Raw genomic sequence first — 17,037 nt, 5'->3', positions numbered from 1 at the left:
ACACTAATCGTTTGTATGAATTCGGGCAGTGGGAGCATTATTTGATGATTATGTTGGTCTGTCAGAATGTGCTACCTGTAGTGCAATCAAGATTTGATAGAATAATGTGACTGTCGCAATGAAGTACCTAAGCGTTTTTGTTTAAAAAAGTTCAAATTGTACGTAAATAAGGTATGACGATTGCCGTGTACTAACAATATATAACACGCTGTCTCTAATCCAAATAAAAATATTGTAAAACTGGGGAAGTTAGCTTTGGAGACATAAAACTGTAAACGGAAAGCGTAAGGTAGCTTATTTCGACTGGAGCGCAACCCAACAGGCTGCCACTGTCGATTTAGGTTACTGGTAGCTAATTTTGACGCTGATGCTCAATTCGACAAAACACCGGATTAAAGCTGAAATGGGTAAAACGAGATTGGTTTTACAAAAAAAACATACTCTCTTTTTTCCCCATACAAGCGTTGATATATGGGATACACAATTTGAAATGATCAAAAGCGTACACACTGCGGCAAAAACCTATAAATTGACAGACAGGTATACCGAAAAAATCTGTGTAATAAGTTGGTTGTTGTACTCAATAGGGGTGAGACTCATTTCACACTTAGGCCTTCAGTGAATGGACCCCTCAAGCCGCTCCTGCGGCTTATATACCAGTGCGGCTTATAGTTCGGAAAATACAGTGTATATTTAGCAGAAATACATTTAAAATGAAATTGACTTTTATTATTATTGCTATGATAATTTCAGGTTATATTAGGCCAGCAGTGAAGGTCTGGGCCTGACAGGTCCACCACTGGTGAGACTATTGCCTAGCATAAGCAAGAATAATTTGTGTCAATCTGAAGGAATTTAACCTTTGACAACAAAAATGTATGCAGTTTCTCAGACGACTTGAAGAGGAAGCGTGGAGAAGGTGTGATGTTGAGATCTTCAAATGCCACAAACTTCAGAGTGACACTGATTAGGTGGAGGATGTCTGCAAGCAGCTGTGGGGTGAGCAAACAAAGTGCTTTTGGTTGGCCTAGCAGAGTTGGATGGACAGTTTCTCCATACTGACTGTTGCTAGACCAACGGACCACCAAATTACAAAAACATTTTAAAAACGATGGCCTAAACCCACATACAGTATATTTCATCAATCATTTTATTTGTGGTCAAGTTTATTTGTACAGCCCTGAATCTCCACAATCTCGAAGGGCTTCACAGGTGAAAAAGAAATCAGAAAGAACATCACAAATACACAACAGCATCCCCTGAACAAAGCGCCCAGAAGAGAAAGGAAAAACTCAAAAACAACGTCCGGGGAAAATGAAAAACGCTCGGAAGGGACCGCTGGTGGGAGGAGCTCCTTTCCAGGCTCAACAGGATGAGTCAATGTTCTTTATTGTCATGCAATGTATGTCCAAGATAATCATAACTAATACTTTTTCATGAACGCAGATCCCTCATGTTGACCTTGAGCATCGTGTCCAGGTGTGTGAGACAAGGTTGTAGTCATTTAGAAGAAACACTAAAGCAGGAATGAAAAGATCAAATTTTGTTTGTCAAATTCCGGCTACACAACACTGTCAAACATTTTTTTAAACCCATTTGTCAAGAACTACATCTTTGAAAATGATTCTTCTATTTGCAAAATTTTATTCTAAAATCTGTTGTGTTCTGCCTGTGAGAAAGGTTGACCAAAATATTGCATGTGTATATTTTATCAGGTGAGAAGACGGATTTCCTGAAACTGTTGCTTGAATGTTTCCTATGACAGCAAATATTTCATATAACTTACACCATCCTTACAAGGACAATTCTACTGAATTTATGAGTATATTATGCTTGTCATATGTAAACCATACAGGGTTTTTTAAAGGTATTACTTTGACTTCCATTAATAAGAGCTGCATTTTTTCCTGGCACACATTTTATTTCTGCACTCCAATGTAAAGAGGGGTATAGTTTCCTCTAGCATTTTCAGTATATGCTTTTTTGTTGGCTCAAATCCCGAAACTTTGTATTTATTTTTTTCCTTCTCAAATAAATGCTGACTCGTCAATGTTATTTGCCATTGCACATGCACACGGTGCAACAGTGCACGCAGGTTACGTCTGTGTGCACAGTCTGAGGGTGCCTGCCCCCATACGTTCAAAATCTTCATCTGCAGTCATCGACTCAAGAGTTTCTTTGTGGCCTCTGTCCTGTATGCCATCCATGGAGAGCAGCTTGGGTAAGTCAATGTCAAAGTGAGCATTTTCATCAATAATTAATCAATCCAGATTGTTATCAAAATATAACTTAAGCATATATTTATTTACCTTCTTTATTTCATATGTAATCATGATCAATGAAGGAAATGTTAGTTTAGCCTTCTTAAATCGTATAATTAAGCGTATAATTCTGTTTTAAATCACATTGGTGTGTCTATGAATATTACCTCAGGCTTTAATTCCCTTGATACTATTGTGTGCATATCTCTGGTGGCTATCTTGACAAGTACGACTGACCATTCGAGGCAAATGGCAAATCAGCACTCTTCACAAATACTCTAATGTTTCTTTTATTGACTGTTTCCTCATATTGACAAGTTTCCCAAATAACAGAAAAATCTCAAACTTTCAGCTGTTAGATTTATGAAACAGTTTCATCGGAAATGTAATAGGTACTATGTGTCTACTAAAGCAGAAGACAAATCCAAATGCAATAGAAGAGTATGAGCACAGAAAGCGCATCTTAAGATTGTCTGACTCTTGACAAATTCACTAAATTCAATGCTTTGTAGGAGGGACCATCCAAAACCTGATGCTTGGTATGATATGAGCATGCATGTAAAATAAATAAAATAAAATTTCAGCCTCACTGAAATCCCATGAACAACGCAACTCAATTGTCCTACAACCTCCAACATTGAATCTATAAAATGAACTAAAACAGTTTGACAGCAATAAAAAGTAACAGTGTAATGTAATGAAGTACAGTATTGAAATATTCAGAGCAATTACATATATTTTGTGTATGTTTGAACGGTTTGTCACGTACTCCATTGTCTGGTTACTACAGTCATTTCCACAATATTACTTTTGTTAAAGGTACTGAGAATGAGTCATTTTTAGGAACAATAGTATTGCACACCAGATGGGAGAGCCAGAACAATTTATTGCCGTTCTCAGCGGTTTCGCTTCTCACTTTTGAATGAGTAAGAATGGTAAACGTAACACTCTTCTCATAACATGCAGTTTCGTTTTGAAATTGCGACCAACCCCAGAAATATTAGCAATGAGTCATATTCCGATAAGTTTATATATACTACTTGTAGGAGCCATTGTTTCTTTATATAATTGTTGTTCCATAAGTGGTCACTGGGTGGCGGTATTGGTGGGCGGGGTTGGGTTGAGGAGATAATTGGGAACTTATTTAAGGACAGGTATGTTGGCAGCATGGAAATGGGTGACGGTTTTTACTGCAACACCGCAAACAACGCAACACTGCCAACAACACCAACAACGCGAAGAACGCAAGGAAAACGCCACACCGCGCCGCCAAACAATTCAAGCGCTCAATGCTATGCATAACTAATAAATAACTGGAAACATCATATGCATGAGATCTGGATTCGAGCACATCATTTGCACATCATTTACTCACAATTTCATTGCTGCGTGTAAAAAACACCTCCTATCCCCGCACCCACCTAACATTGGTCACTGAATTAGTCGCTACACTACTGTATCTGTAGTTTATTTGCTTGTTTCAGATTACACATTTGCATTAGTAGTTTGATATGGGGCTTAGATGTGGTCTAACAGTTTGCTACGATCCTTTCAGGTAAAAAAAATTGGGAGACAATTTTTAAAATGGAGAATTTCTTCAATCAGTGGACGATAAACTAACACGTTTTGCAAATATCTCTGTACCTCAGGACATTCACCAAGCATGGATACGCTTGAAGACCAATTTTCCCTTCTCGAGGAACTTCTCAACTCGAATGAAACGTATGACCCAAGCTATGTGGTCAGTGAAACTGTCAAGCTCTGTGCAAAGTCAAATGTCAACGATTTTGGCTCAAAATTCAACCCAGCTTTCTGCTATGTGAATTTCCTCCTGAGCTACCTTGGTAATGGCCTCGTCCTCTACATCATTTACAAGTATGAGAAGCTCAACACGGTGACAAACATTTTCTTGCTCAATCTGGTCCTCTCAAACATCCTTTTTGCCAGTAGTCTACCATTTTGGGCAACATATCATCTGTCCGAGTGGATTTTTGGTAATGTTTTGTGCAAGTTGGTCAGCAGCGCCTACTTCATTGGTTTCTACAGCTCCATCCTCTTCCTGACACTCATGACGTTTGACCGATACCTTGCGGTGGTCCATGCAGTGGCAGCTGCTAAAAGCAGAAAGAGAAGCTATGCTTTCATTTCCTCTTCGGTCGTATGGTGCATCAGTATTATAGCCAGTGTGAAAGAGCTGATCTTCCAGAATGTATGGAAGAGTCCTCGCAATGGGCTGGTGTGTGAGGAGTCCGGGTACCCTGAGAGAACCATGGCATTTTGGCGCCTGGTCAGTTATTATCAACAATTTTTGGTATTTTTCCTTCTCCCTCTGCTCATGGTGATCTACTGCTACATCAGCATCACCATTCGCATCATGTCCACCCGAATGAAAGAGAAATGTCGCGCCATCAAGCTCATATTTGTCATCATCTTAACCTTTTTCGTCTGTTGGACCCCCTACAATGTCGTAATCCTTCTTCGGGCTATCCAGAGCTCAAGTCAGAATGTGGAATGCGCTGACTCAGACAAGCTGGATTACGCGTTGTTTGTGACTCGCAATGTAGCCTACCTCTACTGTTGTATCAGTCCAGTGTTTTACACATTTGTGGGGAAAAAGTTTCAGAGCCACTTTAAAAGACTCCTTGCTAAGAAAATCCCATGTCTGCGGAGACACATAAGTCTCAGCAGCCAGAGCACACGGTCCACATCACAGAAGACGCCACATTCTGAATATGAGTACTAAATAAACCCACACAAATGCATTCTGTAAATATGAACTTGAAGTTGTAGCAATCAACTTTTTCAAAAGTACAAAACCCCTCATCATTGTTTGCGTTTTTCTGGCCAGTGCATAGTTTTAATCATCACTCTGGCTTTGATCAAATAAGTACACATTGTGCAGCTTGATTGCATGTTTTAGTCACTCTGAAAATGTTGTAAAGACCAAAAGCCACATTCTGAGAATGAGTAGTAAATAAAACCACATTAGCGCATGCTGTAAATAGAAATTTGATGGAAAGAAGGATAAGCAAAAAACATCTAAGAAAAAAAAGTGAAAGTTCCTCTAGTGTGCTGTAATTGAGTTTTTTCTTTTTTCTTTTCTTTTTTTCATGACTTGAAATTGTTTCTGTAAGTTTGAATTAAGCTTTAGATTTGTATCTTATTGAGGTGCTTTCATTTGAAAAGATGTTGGCTTGAAAACTGAATAACTTGGATAATCACATTCAAGCTTGTATGCGCAACACTGGAGCGAATGTATAGGATTGCTTTGTATGCTTCATATAAAATGTTGATTACTCAGGCTTCCTTCCCTCTGATGAAATATAAATGCATATTGTGGGACAATGCATATTTTTTTGGCTTCTTTTTTAAGACGACGTGTCTATCACACATGTTTTGACACATTTTGTAAATATGGGTGTGGTTTGTCTATATGTTCCTTGGCATTGGCTGGTAATGATTTCATGTTTTACCCTCTCGATCCATATCATGTCAATCCATCATGAAGAGCAAAGCTGAATTAAAAGTTTACTTTTCCCATTTCTCCATATGCATTTACTTAAATTGTCCATCCACATACACCGAGATTCATATAAATGTATTTCCTCCATGCCGGTGGTCACTAAAATGGCGCCCATTGGGAGTGGGTAGCATGGAAAGCCTGCATTTTAAAGACATTTGAAAATGTAAACACATGTTAAGATTTGATTTTTAATTGAAAAACAAAAATCTCCAAAAATAACCAATCTTTGGTTATATTTATTTTATTAAAGAAGCGCAGAAAAGAAAAGCGCTTAATTCAGAAAAATTGATCACAGAAGGGTGGCTGCATAACATGGGTATGGGACAACTGGTGAAAACTTTCCCATTTGGTAGGAATCGTGCTACAAAAGGACGAGGGAATTCTGGTTCCTCAAGAGCCATATCCTGCCTGTTTTTGATGTGTCTCACTATTCGACACACCTGATTGAAATGTTTAAGATCGTTAGCAGGCTTCCACTGCTGATGACCTGATTATTTGAACCAGGTGTGAAAGGCGAGGGAGACATCGAAAAAAGGCAGCATATGCCTCTTTCAAGGAACGGAGTTCCCTACCCCCATGCAACAAAAACAAACTACAAACAAAGCTACTTGGATATACCTCTAGCTCAAATTCGATACGGTGCCGACAATACAGTATTTCATCACCGGCCCCAAAAGCCACAGAGCAGATGTGGAAAGAGGTTGGTTACACCAAATAGGAAAAATCTATGCCGCTACATCAATCTGGAATGTATGTACTGTATATCTCTTTGTGTTTGTTCTAAAGCGCTTGTTTGCAGATAAGTGTGGCAACGAGTCGGAGACAGAGGTGTGGTTTCAATTTTTTATTGTAATCTTTTTAGAAACAATAATTAAAAATAAATGTGCATACTTAAAAAAGACTGGGACGTCCTTGTCCGATGCACTGGAGAGGCGGAGGCACTTCCAATCAATTACAACTACCACCTGTTGAAATTCAATCACACACACACACACACACACGCACACACACTTGTGCACACAACAAAATAAAATCACTAACACTGCGATTCGAAGCCCTCATCCAGACGTCGGAGGGGAGGTTCTGGTCCTCTAAAAGAAAATTTAAAGCGAATAAATAAATAGCTTAATGAGCTATCAAACGACTGCCTAATGCTAAAATCAACCAAGAACGGGCGTTAAAAGTCCAACACTAAAAAAAAGATCACAGTCCGAACGGGTGGAGAGGGCGCTGTTCCCCGCTGGAAATCCACGGAGGTGGGCGGCTGAGACGCGAAGCACCTCCAGCCGTGCCAGGCGAACGCCACGCTGACGTGAAGGTACAGAGGAACAAACTAAGACAAAGCGGCAGCTTCTACAATGTTCAATTTCCGCTGAAATACAAGAAACGATCACATTCCAATCAGACTATTAAACACCATTGGATAGAAACTTCATACCTGTGGAGTATGGAAGACCAAAAGTGCCAAAATTCAAGACATAAATGTACCATTCAATCATTAAATATAAATGTCATTAAATAATTAAATGTGTCATTAATTAATTTTAAGTGTCATTAATTAAATAAGTGGTTAATTAATTAAAAACGTTTCTTTGAATTAATTACACATTTATTTAATTATTGACTTATTTAATTAATGACACATTTAATTATTTAATGACCCATTTATTTAATTATTGACACTTTTATTTAATGACACGCTGTTGCCACGTTTCATGCTTTGCATATCTATCAAGCTCGCTCGTCAAAGTTTGATGGGCGGGCCCTAACACCTTGATTGGTTACCCTGCTCTTCAAACCAAAACAATTCCTTCACTTTGCGTTGAATAAAATCGTTTTCTACAGGACCTGCCTCCACATTTTCAGCAAGGTCTAAAATCCCTCTACCTAACTGTCGTGAAAGCTAACGAAGGTCCTCGGTCATCGCATCCGCCATGTTTCCAACCTCTTCAGGCCATAGAAATGGATTGAACATGATTTGAGTAAACAGGCTTTGGGCCCGCCCACTAACTTGACGAGCGAGGTTGACAGATAAACTAATCGCGGAAAACTGACTGTGTATCATCCTTTACTTATTTTATAACCTCGCCCGTCAAAGTTTGATGGGCGGGTCCTAAAATCTGATTGGTTACCCTTCCAAGACAAACTAGGGTAACCAATCAGGTGTTAGGACCCGCCCGTTAAACTTTGACGAGCGAGCTTGGCAGATAACCAAAGGATGAAACGAAGATGAAACGAAGCAACATTGTGTCATTAAATAAAAGTGTCAATAATTAAATAAATGTGTCAATAATTAAATAAATGTGTCATTAATTAAATAAAAGTGTCAATAATTAAATAAAAGTGTCAATAATTAAATGTGTCATTAAATAAATGTCAATAATTAAAAAAGTGTCAATAATTAAATAAATGTGTCATTAAAGAATTAAATGTGTGATTAATTAAATAAATGTGTCATTAAATAATTAAATGTTTAAATAATTCAATGAAACGTGTTTAATTAATTAAACATTTATTTAATAAATGACAATGACACATTTAATTATTTTATGACAATTATATTTAATGATTGAATGGTACATTTATTTATTGAATTTTCGCACTTTTGGTCTTCCATAGTGGAGCAGATATTTAAGTCACGAGAAAGACGGGAACACAACCAGTCGCCACTCATTGGCTGTGTTGCGATCACACTGGGTTCTACTGCATTACTGTGCTTTGTAGCGGGGCCTTGATTGTAAATTGGTAAACGCTGTGGCATGCAGGTGCACCTGCCACCAGGAGGCAGCTTTAGCCCCTCATCCCACATAAGAATGTATTCTATGCGCCTAATTACCGTAGTTCTCCGAGTACAAGTAGTGATTTTTTTCCTCATTATCAACTCCCATATTAGGGGTTGACTTATGATGTATAAAACAAACTAATTTTCACACATAGAGCGGACCCCCGAGTTACAGCGTTTTTTTTTTTCATGTTAAATGTGGAATACTGAGTTATTTTGTCCCCTCTTTAAGGCATTTATCCCAATTTACAATTAACATCAACAACTGTCATGACCTGTGGGGTTGGTTGTGTTTTCTTGTTTTGCCTCCCTCTTGAGGCGTTTTTAGGTAATTGCTATTATTTTCTGTTGGCATCAAACTGTATCCGCTGCAATGTGTCAATACACTGCTGGTTTGCTAGTGGTCAGCGTCTCGACTCTCTAAGATACTGCTCTACTATTGGTCAGTGAGAGTGCTTTCAATATCGTATTTATTATGTGTTTTAGTGATTAGTTCAAACTTGAATTGGTTATCCATGAGTCCCAAGATTGCTAATGATGTTAAAGAGAGAAGTAAGAAGATGATTTATATGGAAACAAAGCTGGAGATAATCAAGAAATACGAAGAAAGCTAAGGTAGCCTAGCCTAGACTACCCTTACTAGGGAATATGGCCATAGCAAGTGTCAGTAAATAAACCCTAAATAAACCCTTTATATATTTTTTATTCATGATGTTATTTATTTGTATGCATGTATGTTATATACAAGTACCTCTTACTCTTGTAATTTGATACCAATTTTTAATATGTATATACAAGTTTTATGTTTTTACCTGGGGTTTTACACGCATTACCTACTTAACATAGGTTTGGATTGCTCGCCAGACGGCGCATTCGGGTTACGATCTCAACCGCAGAATGGATTAATCTCGTAAACCGGGGCTCACTGTAGATGTGTTTGAATAACACTAATTTGAATGTGAAATAAGTACTATCATGTTATTTACAAGGCTTAAATTGATTAAACAGTGATCCCTTGTTTTTCGCAGTTAACACCCATGGTCGCGCCAGGAGCCAATCACATGTCTTATACTGTAGGCGTGCCCGAGAGCCATCCATCCTCAGTCACACACACTGTAGTTATGGCGCAACTCCAGAGCATTGCAAATCTCTTACCAAGATTTCTTTTGTATTAAATTGGAATTACAAGTGTAAGATCTAACTTTTATCATGTTTGGTCAGCTGCAGGCTTCACTTTAATTAGACTTATGGGAGCTGCTAATATGACCGTGGCTCTCCGCAAGACTACAGTATATAAAAAAAATTGGAACCGGAATGTATAAATCCTTTTCACATTGAGAAAAATGAAGGTACCCCCATACACATGCGTGAAAATTCGTTGGGAGGGGTGTTCAAATTAATTATTCCTCAAATAAATTCTAAGAGGTCCAAATTATTTAGGACTGGGCGATAATATTGATATAATGCAATACGATGAGATGCAATACGTGCATTGCAATATGAAGTTCAGTTTCCAACATATCACGTATCAATTTTGAAACACTGTATTTTTTTATTTTTTTTTAATCAATACACTCCGGAGTGGATTTTGTATCATGATTTTGGTCATACAGTAGAACTCCTCTACAAAAAAATCATATTTGCAACCAGAGGTTTTTCACAACAGGGGGACTTTTCACGATAGCAAAACTATGTCCCGGACGTAACCATAAAAAATGTGTTGTGCAATCTACAATCTGACTGAAGTAAAAAACAAAACCATTCAACATTAAAAAAAAAAAAAAAAAGAAAAGAAAAAAGGCATTGCCAAATCTACAATAAGCATTCATTTTCATACTTCAATTTCTTGGATAATGTTTTTCACTTTGCTTCATCCATTTTTCATCTTTATTACTTATATCCTGTCTTAAGTGTTGGCTTGGTTGCAAGCGTCAAAATGAAGTTATTTCAGCAACCACGCCCCTCTGTGCGGACCAGATTTTTGGCAACGCGTATCTTTCGGATTTTTTTTTTTTTTGTGAACGGACAACATTAATTGCTTACGGAAGTTCACCATAAAAACACCTTCATGATTTGTCAGAAAAAGGATAACGAGATATAAATACCTTAAACAACTCCTACCAAGCACCATGTTGGTGAGAGATGAAGAGTCTGTTTGGATCGTTTGAATCTCTGTATCTCTGTTATCGAGTTGTGTTGTTGTATGCTGTAGAGTCAATTTACTGCCACCTAGTTTGGGAGAATATTGTCTGAAAAGTCTCTCCGAGTATACAGTGCTGCAAAACACGTGCCAGCACGTCAAGTATCAACCAAGCTAGACTTTTCCTGCAGGCTTGTTTTTGCTGTAGTGAATTACAATGCAACACGAGTACAGAAAAGGCGAGATGAACTAGGACTGCATAGATGGATAGCAATGCACACTATTCTAGACAAGAAATAAACACATAATGATAACCACCTAATATATGATTCCTTTCACAGCATCATATCCGATTCCTACTCCTCCTCAACAAGCAGCCATATTAACAAGCAGTGGAATCTCATGTTCTGTTTAGCTCAAATGGGAATTTTTAGATTTCAAGATTTGTTTTATTTTGTTTTGTTTATTTCATATGTTGAGTAATTATTGTAATATGAAGAAAAAAAACTGTACAGAATTGACCGTATCTTGAGGTTTCACTGTATTTAATGAATTATAACAATAAATGTAGAATGTATAGATGTTTAACGTGTGCTTGTCTATCAGTGTTTGGCTTCAGAAGAAGAATGAATGGAATTAACCTATTCTAATCATTTCCTTCAGTTTTTTTTTCAGTCATTGATTATATAGTATACTGTATATGCCATAGATTTTTTTTTTAATAAACAATGCCCACTATATCACAATACGTATCACAATATGCCTTTGCTGTATCACAATAAATCGCAACACACTTTATAAGACACAATACTCAGCACACACAAGGCACCAGTATACGCACATATTACGTCTGTGTGCACATCCTCTGTGAGTGCCGGCCTCCCGAAATTTCAAAATCTTGATCAGCAGTCTTAGACTCCTGTGCTTCTTTGTAGCCTCTGTCCCGTATAGCTTCCATTGAAAACATAACTGGTAAGTACATGAGCGACATTTCTAATTTCTTGGTCAATCTTATTGTTAAAAAATGTAAATAAGAGCAAGTAGTCTTTACATCATATGGAATTACGTTCATGGAACAAATGTTTTCGCCTTCTTAATGCTTAAGAATGCATAATTCTGTTTGTTGTCTTTTTGTACAACTGTTAGGCAATCATTTTAATTTCATTTTATTTTAAGTAGTAATACACATTTTCACCAGCATTTCTTTTTGACCAAATGATATTCATAATAATTCAGCCTTTTCATTCATGGAACATAAAGGTAATCCAACGGTTTTTACTGTGTATGTGACCACTAAAAAATGTAATCACAATATAAACCTAAATGCAACAGGCAACAACGTAATTCAATACATTTGTTTAAAATCAGTTGAATCTTGCTACTAATTCGCACCCGGCAACATTGTAGTTTATGTTGGAAACACCATCCAGATGATTTGTTACAAAGGTATAAAATATAACAACGTGTTTGTATGTTGTAATTTTGTAATTTTGTATAATGTGTGAGTAGGTTTTAAGGTGTTGCATTGTATGGTTATTGCAAAACTGAGCTTTAAGGCTTTACGGGGAACAGCAATAGCCCAGGACAATGGATCATTTGTATTCCTTTTCATAATTAGTGTTGAACATCCTGAATGAGGCAACATTCGTATTGCACACCAGATGGGAGTCGGAGCATTTTACTGTAACAGTCAGTAGTTTCTCTTCTCGCTTTTGAGTGAGTAACAGAAATAACAACGTAAGACACTTTTGTCATAACATGCTCGTTAGTTTTGAAATCAGGATCAACATTGAAAAACTCAGAATGATCCGTAAAATATAGATATAGCTTTGGTTTGTTTCTGTTACAGATTTACATTAGTACGTAATTGGAATTTGGGCATTTAACCTTTAACTCTGCCATGGACAAGAATTTTAACCAAGTAAAATAAAGTGGGCCCCCGGTTTACAAGATTAATCCGTTCTGTTTTTGGGATCGTAATGTAAATTCGCCGTATGGCGGGCAATCTGAACCTGTGTTAATTTGCTAATGCATGTAAAACCCCAGGCAAAAACATTAAAATTGAATATATTAAAAAGCGGTATCAAAATAGTATGGTAAGTGCCACATCTATAATATACAAGTATACAATTGAATAACATAAATAAAAAATATAGAAAGGATTTATTTACCTTTGAATGAGTGACGAGCTTGTTATGGCCATATTCCCTCGTGAGGGTAGCCTTGCCTAGGTTAAGATAGCTTAGCCTTCTTTGTATTTCTCGATTATCTCCAGCTTCGTTTCCGTAAAAATCTTCTTCTTACTTCCCTCTTTAACATCACTCGCAATCTTGGGACCCATGGCTCACCCATTCAAGTTTGAATTAAACAGAGAAATGCAAAGTAAATACGTTATTTTAAGTACTCAAGACGAGATCCGATATTTGGCATGTGGCCGTTTTGACCGTGACGCCAACCAAAAGCAAACCAGCATTGTAGTAACGTAAGTGGTGTGTAGATGTAGGAGCGCTGATGCTTTCAACATGGCGGTCACGCTCGCACACTGGCCGCCATGTTGGATCTGTCTCAAGCTCAAAGAAATGGCATAAAGAGGGAGTCAAAAAACGTTGCGGTCCACATTGTAAGGTGAAAAAAAACGCAAGGCAGGGACATCGTAAACGGGGGGACCACTGTACTTAGGTTGCGTGCCAGTGGCAAAGAATTATTATCACCTATGGTTTTTTTTTTTTTTTTTTTAATGAATGGTTGGATCACACTCACGGCCAGAGCTCTCCTTAATATTGCCAATCGAGCACTGTTGTAATGCAGTTACATACATACTTTGCCATCAAAAACGCATTTTCACTGTTTTTGTTCATGTTTTATCGAAGGGAAGACCTGTTGAGATGTTTCAGATGTTAATAAATAAATATATTTGTGTCAACGTCACTGTTGTTCAGAAAACACATCTTTTGACAAAAACTCTCCTTTTGTCCAAAATAGCTTGGTTTCACTCGAATTACCTATTTTAAAACAGTGATTACTAAATAATGGAATAAGACAGAATATTACATTCTTTTTCTAGGTAAAGATTGGAATACATGGTACCACCAATGTCCACATAGGCATACAATATAAAACTGGGGCGGCATGGCTTGGTGGTAGAGTGGTCGTCTCCCAGCTGAGAAGCTGTGGGCTCGATCCCCCGACCACCAAGACCATGTCGAAGTGCTTAAAAAATGCTTGAAATGGGCTGGCACTCTAGAGTTTGCTTTTTCAGATTACGCATGGCACTGAAAGAGTTCATACTTTTAATGGCTTTGCATGAAATGTTATTACATGTTTCTGATACAAGCATGAAGGTGCAATTTGTGTTACGTTTATTTTGCATATATTTACATGCATGCGAGTCGACAATATAATATACTAATAATAATTGCAAATATCTCTGTGCCTCAGGACAATTGCCAAACATGGGCCCAGATGAAGACCCCTTTTCTTCCATTTTTGACGCTTTAGAAAATTTTACATACCAACCCGGTGATGTATCTAGTGACAGCGTCAAACACTGCAAGAAGTCAAACGTCAATGATTTTGGCTCAAAATTCAACCCAGCTTTCTGCTATGTGAATTTCCTCCTGAGCTACCTTGGTAATGGCCTCGTCCTCTACATCATTTACAAGTATGAGAAGCTCAACACGGTGACAAACATTTTCCTGCTCAATCTGGTCCTCTCAAACATCCTTTTTGCCAGTAGTCTACCATTTTGGGCAACATATCATCTGTCCCAGTGGATCTTTGGTGAAGTTTTGTGCAAGGTGGTCAGCAGTGCCTACTTCATTGGTTTCTACAGCTCCATCCTCTTCTTGACACTCATGACGTTCGACCGATACCTTGCGGTGGTCCATGCAGTGGCAGCTGCTAAAAGCAGAAAGAGAAGCTATGCTTTCATTTCCTCTGCAGTAGTTTGGTGCATCAGTATTATAGCCAGTGTGAAAGAGCTGGTTTTTCAAAAGGTATGGGAGAGTCCAGGCAATGGGCTGGTGTGTGAGGAGTCCGGATATCCTGAGAGAACCATGGCATTATGGCGTGTGGTCACTTATTATCAACAATTTTTGGTATTCTTCCTCATCCCCCTGCTCATGGTGAGCTACTGCTACATCAGCATCACCGTTCGCATCATGTCTACCCGAATGAAGGAGAAATGTCGCGCCATCAAGCTCATATTTGTCATCATCTTAACCTTTTTCATCTGTTGGACCCCCTACAATGTCGTTATCCTCCTTCGGGCGATACAGAGCTCAAGTCCAGATGTGGAGTGCGCCGACTCAGACAAGCTGGACTACGCATTATTTGTGACTCGCAATATAGCCTACCTCTACTGTTGTATTAGTCCAATGTTTTACACGTTTGTGGGTAAAAAGTTTCAGAGCCACTTTAAGAGACTCCTTGCTAAGAAAATCCCATGTCTGCGGAGACACATAAGTCTCAGCAGCCAGAGCACACGGTCCACATCACAGAAGACGCCACATTCTGATTATGAGTACTAGATAAACCCATACAAATACATGCTGTAAATAGAAACTTGATGGCAATAAACATTGAACCTTTCAGAAAATACAGAACCCTCACTATTTATTGCTTTTTTTTGTCTGTTTTGTACGCAGTTAACACAGAATTCCGCAAATATAAGAGGCTTTTGTTTTCCCCAAAAAAGAAGGCCAGAATTTGGATTTGTCCTACCAACTGTAACTTAAAAATTTGTTGTTTTTTTTTTTCAATCTACACCACAGGTGTCAAACTGAAGGCCCAGGGGCTAGATCCGACCCACCACGAAATTTAGTTAACAGGCAGAAACAACTAGCGTCTATTTAAACAAACAAACAAAAAACATCTGATTTATTTGCAACTTCAATATCATTGTCAATTTTATTGCTTTAAAGAAAGCTAATGTTGCAAATTACAATTGTAGCAAAAGTATTACAGCATTACTATGCTAATATTTAGTATATGATTTTTTTTTTTATTTTTAATTCTTTGTGATGACCTACTCAGGGGTGTCAAACTCATGTTAGCTTACGAGCCGATTTGAGGAAAATCTATTCCTAAGTGGGCTGGACCAATAAAAAAATCATGGTATACTGTATATCTATATAACTTTAAAACAACAACTTCAGATTTATTATTCTTTGGTAATACTGCCCAAAATTGTTACAAGCACAACATCACGATTAATCATAAAACTAACATTACGATTAATCATGAAACATTTCAAGTTTTTCATTTACTGAAACAATTCCGCTCATTGTTATACATTACAAAATTATTAAACACATTTAAACACATTTGCGGGCCAGAAACTGCGTGCGGATGTTAGACTCTGGTGTTGTAGAGAAGAGGTGTCAAACTCGTTTTTGCTTGCCGGCCACATAGAGGAAAATCTATTCCCAATTGGGTCGGACCAATAAAATCATGGTGTATATTTATCTAACTTTAAAATAACAACTTCAAATGTTATTTTCTTTTGCTGTCCAAAACGATACAAGTACAACATCACAATTAATCATAAAACATTAATGTCAGAGTTATCAATAATGAGAGACTGGAGAAAAGCCAAAACTCTGAGTCAAGCACGATCTTTTGCTAAAGAGGGAGAGAGCACCAGGGTCTTCCGGTGTTCTGGGGCTCCCCTCCTCGTTTTATTCCAGAGATTACAAAGAAGGCGGTTACAAGTTTCAAAATAATACCATATAAGGAGTTGTTTATGTCCGTAGTGTGAGTGTGTTGAATGTGTATATTTGTGTGTTCGTGTGTGTTTGAGTGAGTGGGTTAAGAGGTGTGCAAGCAATGTGTCTTTATATGATAACATATATATATTTATATACAATTATTCCATCAATTAACATTACTATTAATCATAAAAAATATCAAGTTTTTGATTTATGAAAAAAATTCAGCTCATTTTTATACTTTGGATGAGAACATCACCTCATGGTCGTATTAAGCCCGTTTGCAAGCCAGAACTTGCCCGTAGGCCATATGTTTGACACCCCTGCCTCAATCCTTTTTCAAACTAGTAACATTTTGGAGTAACTGAAACATTTGCTGAATTTAGTTGTTCTGACAAACACATTTTAAGTTCTTTGAGCAAAATTAAAATTTGGAATTTGTTTGATATCAATTTTTCCCCCTTGAGCATTTTTTCCCTCTAAAACAGGGGTGTGTTAAATTAATTTTTGTTTGTTTGTTTTATTTATTTATTTTTTTAACCATATTAACTCAAGCTTTTGGAGCAGATTCCTGTGAGCTAACCACAATCCTGTCTCAACTAGTTACGGTACATTGAAAAAAA

At 37.6% G+C, this 17,037-nt stretch overlaps 2 protein-coding genes across 3 annotated transcripts; both read left to right on the top strand.

The window, feature by feature from the left end:
• Nucleotides 1-1,352: 1,352 nt before the first annotated feature.
• On the top strand, nucleotides 1,353-5,798 carry LOC148415191 (C-C chemokine receptor type 5-like). Of its 2 annotated transcripts, XM_088430142.1 has the most exons (3): nucleotides 1,353-1,479; nucleotides 2,087-2,221; nucleotides 3,911-5,798. In XM_088430142.1, exons 2-3 carry the CDS (start codon nucleotides 2,197-2,199, stop codon nucleotides 5,002-5,004), a joined length of 1,119 nt encoding a protein of 372 aa, XP_088286268.1. In that variant the 5' UTR covers nucleotides 1,353-1,479; nucleotides 2,087-2,196; the 3' UTR covers nucleotides 5,005-5,798. The 2 variants fall into 2 exon arrangements, with proteins under 2 accessions (XP_088286268.1, XP_088286267.1); XM_088430141.1 differs by lacking the exon at nucleotides 1,353-1,479 and having other exon boundaries at nucleotides 2,033-2,221.
• Nucleotides 5,799-11,552: 5,754 nt separating this feature from the next.
• Nucleotides 11,553-15,262, top strand: LOC148415190 (C-C chemokine receptor type 3-like). Its single transcript, XM_088429787.1, has 2 exons — nucleotides 11,553-11,678; nucleotides 14,145-15,262. The coding sequence occupies exon 2, from the start codon at nucleotides 14,159-14,161 to the stop codon at nucleotides 15,233-15,235; it is 1,077 nt and encodes a 358-aa protein (XP_088285913.1). The 5' UTR covers nucleotides 11,553-11,678; nucleotides 14,145-14,158; the 3' UTR covers nucleotides 15,236-15,262.
• Nucleotides 15,263-17,037: the final 1,775 nt, after the last annotated feature.

Source organism: Hippichthys cyanospilos, chromosome 12 (assembly GCF_059441005.1).
Source record: "Hippichthys cyanospilos isolate Australia breed blue-spotted pipefish chromosome 12, RoL_Hcya_1.0, whole genome shotgun sequence".
NCBI classification, from domain to species: domain Eukaryota; kingdom Metazoa; phylum Chordata; class Actinopteri; order Syngnathiformes; family Syngnathidae; genus Hippichthys; species Hippichthys cyanospilos.
Note: the sequence above shows the minus strand (reverse complement) of the source record. Positions and strands in the feature narration are given on the sequence as shown.

Excerpts from the sequence above, each read along its gene's own strand:
- LOC148415191 (XM_088430141.1), top strand. The coding sequence starts at position 2,050 with ATGTTATTTGCCATTGCACATGCACACGGTGCAACAGTGCACGCAGGT. Across the intron at positions 2,222-3,910 it reads ATCCATGGAGAGCAGCTTGG|GACATTCACCAAGCATGGAT; the intron begins GTAAGTCAATGT and ends TCTGTACCTCAG.
- LOC148415190 (XM_088429787.1), top strand. The coding sequence starts at position 14,159 with ATGGGCCCAGATGAAGACCCCTTTTCTTCCATTTTTGACGCTTTAGAA.